At 41.9% G+C, this 6,000-nt stretch overlaps 1 protein-coding gene across 1 annotated transcript in view; it reads right to left on the bottom strand.

Moving 5' to 3' along the window:
• Positions 1-274: 274 nt before the first annotated feature.
• Positions 275-6,000, bottom strand: part of KL (klotho) — a 98,564-nt gene continuing 92,838 nt past the window's right edge. The window contains exon 5 of the mRNA XM_082244552.1: positions 275-1,083. Coding sequence (XP_082100678.1) covers positions 746-1,083 — 338 coding nt within the window. The 3' untranslated portion in view covers positions 275-745. The remainder of the gene's footprint in view (positions 1,084-6,000) is intronic.

Here is a 6,000-nt window from a genome sequence, read left to right as displayed (position 1 = left end):
CAGTCCTGCTAAAATTGCAGATGGGATGGGAGACTAATGTCTGTGGGTATCTGAAAAAGAGCATATCATCCCAACCACCAAAACCAATACCGACTGCTGTTTATATGAATACTTTTCATATAAATTCAGCAAACGGTTTCAAGCATGAGGGAATTCAAGAGATTCTTTATTATGCAGATGCTCATATGTGTATATTAGTAGTTAAATATTTATAAAGAGCATTGCAAGAGATGCAAAGTCATCCTGCCTAAAATCAGCCGGCAACCAGAAACCGTATTCAACTTACATATACTATACAATAAATAATACTAGATTCTTTATATCGAGTACCTGAGTGTGGATTTGATATAAATTATTCTAATTGTGACTCTGAGAAAATATCTAAGAAACCTCTAAAAGGCATATTAGAGAATAGATCTCTACAAAGCAAACTCTGCACCAAGGATTGGTCCCAAGCTGTGCGTACAATTTTTCACAGTTATATACAGTGAAATTTCGCACTGCATATTCTACAGGTATTGTTATTTCCATCTTTAGTGGTAGGAAAGCCTCTAGATCACTGTTCCTCCTATCCGTTTTGGCAACCATAAGGTACACACCCACGAGGATGCACTCATAAAGAAAAGAGCAGAGCCAATGACAGTTGGCTCCATTGGTGATAAAGACGACAAGGAATTCCAATGATACTGCCTTCCACAAAGTCCTCATTCATCTTTTATGATTCTAATCTGAGATATTTCCTTGTTTATTTGTATCGTTTTTTCGCCTTTTTCGAATAATAAGTAATCATGAAGACTGAGACTATGAAGATAAAACATATAAAAGCCACAAAAGCTAGCAAATATTTTCTAGTCTGAAAAAAATGACAGTCCGAACATTCAAAAGTCTCTTCTAGACAGGGGACAGGAGTGGCTTCAACACCTGGAAAGCCATTATTGTCTATGATTTTTCTGTATAAGATCTTGGAATCTTTAGGCTCGTACTTATTTGCTACATATTTGAACAAGCCAAACTGAGGGTCCATCTTGTCTGTGAAAGCATAAGCAAAGTAACCACGGAGATTCACTCCATCTATTAGAGTTGCTGAAAGAGAAATAAACATTATATCCATGTATTAGAATTGGTTCATCTGTGAGTACAAGTACTACAATGTACATTCAATTTTGGTTCCATACAATGTAGGACAACAGCGTTCATGGGTCATAACTTTCATAGATGTGTTTGTATATCTTTATAGCAACAGATTCATATCCTAATAATGAGACATTGCAATAGTACAGGATATGATGGGGTGGGTACAAGGTCACAAATCCACAAATATTCAGCAAAATACATCAATACCTTATTAAAACAAAGGATTTTAACATTCATCACATTCATCACACACATTTTATTATGTATCTTTTCCAATAACCAGTTTTCTGGTGGCAGAATTACCACAAAGGCATAATTGGAAGATCTCTGCGGTTCCAATTTCCAAAAGAGCAATATGGCCTTTTCATTCTGCATTTTATGGATGAGAAGCATAGTTGCCAAGTCCTGCGTGATCCAAGCAGTAGATGAAAGGGCAGACTGATGCATCTCATACATACAGTTCTTTGAAAAAGTATTCATATACCTTTGAAATTTTCAACATTTTGTCATGTTACAACCAAAAGTTTTTTATTGGGATTTTATGTGATAGACCAACAAAAAGTGGCACATAATTATGAAGTGGAAGGATTATAAATGGTTTTCTAAATTTTCTACAAATAAATATCTGAAAAGTGTGATGTGCATTTGCATTTAGCCCCTTTTACTCTGATACCCCTAACTAAAATCTAGTGAAACCATTTGCCTTCAGAAGTGGCCTAAATAGTAAATAGAGTCCATCTGTGTGTAATTTTATCTCAGTATAAATACAACTGTTCTGTGAAGCCCTCGGGGGTTTGTTAGAGAACCTTAGTGAACAAATAGCATCATGAAGGCCAAGGAACACATCAGACAGGTCAGGGATAAAGTTGTCGAGAAGTTTTAAGCAGGGCTAGGATATAAATAAATATCCCAAGCTTTGAACATCTCACGGAGCACTGTTTAATCCATCATCTGAAAAAGGAGTATGGCACAACTGCTATCCTACCAAGCCATCACCGTCCAACTAAACTGACAGGCCGGGCAAGGAGAGCATTAATCAGAGAAGCAGCCAAGAGGTCCATGGTAACTCTGAAGGAGATGCAGAGATCCACAGCTCAGGTGGGAGAATCTGTCCACAGGTCAACTATTAGTTGTGCACTCCACAAATCTGGCCTTTATGGAAGAGTGGCAACAAGAAAGCCATTGTTGAAAGAAAGCCAAAAGAAGTCCCATGTGCAGTTTGAGAGAAACCATTTGGGGACACAGCAAACATGTGGAAGAAGGTGCTCTGGTCAAATGAGACCAAAATTGAGCTTTTTGGCCTAAAAGCAAAACACTATGTGTTTGCGGAAAAATACACTGCAAATCACCCTGAACACACCAAAACATGTTGGTGGCAGCATCCTGTGGTGGGGATACTTTTCTTCAGCAGGGACAGGGAAGCTGGTCAGAGTTAATGGGAAGATGAATGGAGCCAAATACAGGGCAATCTTAGAAGAAAACCTGTTAGAGTCTGAAAAAGACCTGGGGTGGAGGTTCACCTTCCAGCAGGACAACGACCCTAAAAATACAGCCAGAGCTACAATGGAATGGTTTAGATCAAACCCTATTCATGTGCTTGAATGGCGCAGTCAAAGTCCAGACCTAAATCCAATTGAGAATCTGTGGGAAGACTTGAAAATTGCTGTTCACAGACGCTCTCCATCCAATCTGAGAGATTTTGAGCTATTTGGCAAGGAAGAACGGGCCAAATTTTTACTCTCTAGACGTGCAAAGCTGGTAGAGACCCAAAAAGACTTGCAGCTGTAATTGCAGCGAAAGGTGGTTCTACAAAGTATTGACTTAGGGTAATTGGATAAAAATGCATACCACACTTTTCAGATATTTATCATTTTCCTTCCAATTCACAATTATGTGTCATTTTGTGTTGGTCTATTACATAAAATCCCAATAAAATACATTTATTTTTTTGGTTGTAACATGACAAATGTGAAAAAAATTCAAGGCACTGTATATACAGTGGGGAAAATAATGATTTGATCCGCTGCAGATTCTGTAAATTTGCCCACTTAATCTGTGTACAACATGTAGCCAGTCTGTGGGAGCCAGAATTATTTTTGGTTGGTAGGGGATCAAATTCCTTTTTTTACTCACTGAACTGCAACTCATTTTATAACATTTATATCATGTGTTTTTTCTGGATTTTTGGTTGATATTCTGTCTCTATCATTTAAATTACACCTATGATAACACCTGTATGCTGTGAATGCCTAATGTACCTTCAGCCACAGAATACAACGTTCTTAGCTGTCAGGTAAACGCATGTGGGCTAATTTTTGGGGCTTGGAATGGCCGACACTTAGTTCGGTATCCTGTGAATGCCTAATGTACCTTTAGCCACAACATACAATGTTCTTAGCTGTCAGGTAAACCCATGTGGGCTAACTTTTGGGGCCTTTCACGGCTGACACTTACTTCTTTATCCTGTGAATGCCTAATTTTTCAGACTGGAATTGAAAATCAATGGGTCTGTAAAGGTTTCGCCAAATTGTGGAATGGATGCGGACCCATTTTACAGATGTGTGAATGGACCCTATATGTATTAGACATGTATTTACCGGCTGCTGTCAGTTCTGGCTGAATTAGGAAAAAAAAAAAAATTTTTTTTGCTGTAAAAAAAAAAAATTGCAGTACTTCTGTTATGACATTGTCCATGTGGTGGGACTATTTGTGCACAGCTAGTACGTCTTTTGTGGCTCCAAATATGACCTAAAGGTTTTTAAAGTTCGCCTCCCATTAAAGTCAATGGGGCCCGCTGCAAACTTGCGGTTCGCAGATATTTGAGAAAGTTTGTGGCTAACGTTCGTGAACCGCCCTGGCCGATGTTCGTCCATTACTATCCTTAAGTGCCATAAATAATCTAGGGAGGCACTACAGCAGACAGTCCTTACTGAATAGAAGTCCCAGAGCACGCAGGGAGCGGAGAAGTAAAAGCCAGGAGTTGCACTGATAACTTGGCAAACCATATTAGTAAAAAAAAAAAATATGTAGTTCGACAGATGGGACACCTCTGTACATTGAGGTGCATTGATAGTTTGTTGAAAAAAAATGGGCTGTCTAACACAACCAGGGGCGGTGAATTCCCTTCCCATACCTCCTGTATTAGTCCTGGAGAGGAGTCCCAGCAAATCCAGGAGCAGAGGCAAGTGTCGGAACTTGCTGTCAGTCACTTGCCCGGCAGGGGCGCGCTGGTGTGGACACCAGTGTCATTCACCCTGCAGCTTGTGCAGGGTGTTTGGTGTCCCACACGGCCCGCTGTCCACTCCGCACAGGATTTCTCCCCGCCCACCAGCCGCCTTTCACAGAGTGAATGGAACCTCCCCCTCCTCCTCGGCAGTGATGTATTCCTGTACACTGACAGGAGGAGCCGAGGAGGAGGAGGAGAAACACTGCTGTGCATGTTACCGGCTGATCTGAGATCTGTGATTATTACAATGTAGATGACGCTTGCGGTGAGGAATTGGGAGAGGGAAGTATAGGAGGGAGGGTGAAGGAGACAAGCTGGAAAAGAGTGATGGGGGGGTTCTAAGAGAATACTGTATGTCTTAGGGAGTGTTTCAGTAGGTGAGAGAACTTGTGCTAGGAGGGGAGAATGGATATGAAATCTGACCACCCCCCCCCCCAGCACAAATCCTCTCTCCTCCCAAAGTGCCCCTAGGACATACAGTATTCTCTTATCCCCCCCCCCCCCCCAAAAAAAAAAAATAAAAGAGATGCTGGCTTCTACACAGGGAACAAATTGGCATTTAGGACAATGGGCACCCCACTAGAGATGCAGGGCAATCGCCCCATGAACCCACACTAGTACTCCCCTGCCAGGCAAGTTTAGTGGAGACAGGTGGCAGAAGTTTTTGCGGTATTGGGCTCACACCAGGACTCAGGGCCAGTTCACACCACGAATTGCACAGGAACACACTGTGCATTCCTGTGTGATTTACATGCATTCCAGGTGCAGTGCAATTTCAGCCCATTCGTTTGAATGGGCTGAATCTGTGTCAGACAGCACCAAGAGTTATAAAACGCACAGGATGCGCATCACATGGTACTACTGTACCATACAATCTGATGCAGGCAAACAGATTACATTTTTAACCTAAGTTTGGGGTGTCATTAAGTCACCACTGACACCCACTGTTAATTGCAACTGCAGTGCATTATAAATGCAGTGCAGGAAACACACAAGGAGGGCAGGTTTACCACACTGCATGCTGGTGTGAAATAGCCCTGGATTTGCAAGATTTTGTCCTCATCTCTGGAAGGTCCCACAAAAAGCAAGACATTTGGGAAGTATTGTTGATTAATTTGCATTAGAAAGGGGGGGGTGGTTGTGTTTGGGGGGAGGTTTTGTACTGGGATGAGGTTTTGGGTAGGATTTATGATGGAACTAAGCAACGGAGTTAAACTGACGTGGGAAATTGGGAGGGAAAGCGGATTTGTGCTTGGAGGGGAATTGGGGTTGGTGTATTTGTGCTGGGAGGTAGATTTGTGTTGGGAGGGGGTATTTAGGGGGTGGAAAAAAATTTGTGCTGGCGAAGGGGATAAAGGGGAGCGAATTTGTGCTAGAAATGGAGAAAAGGTTTACATTGGGAGGAAGATCTATGCTAAAAGACATATTAGGGGATTGTTTTGCTGGGTAAAGAAATTTGAGGGGATTTGTTGTGCTTGGAATGGGGCTTTGGTGGGAGAGAATTCGTACTGGAATGGGAGGGGGGGGGGGTTGTGCTAGGAGAGAGCATTTGGGGATGGAAGAGGGTTTGTTCTGAGAGGGGTATAGAGGGGAAGGAGGCTTTGTGCTGGAAGGGGAAGAGGATTGGTGCTGGGAAGGGT

Source organism: Pelophylax lessonae (genome assembly GCF_965119305.1).
Source record: "Pelophylax lessonae genome assembly, chromosome: 2".
NCBI classification, from domain to species: domain Eukaryota; kingdom Metazoa; phylum Chordata; class Amphibia; order Anura; family Ranidae; genus Pelophylax; species Pelophylax lessonae.
This window is presented reverse-complemented; position numbering and strand designations above follow the sequence as displayed.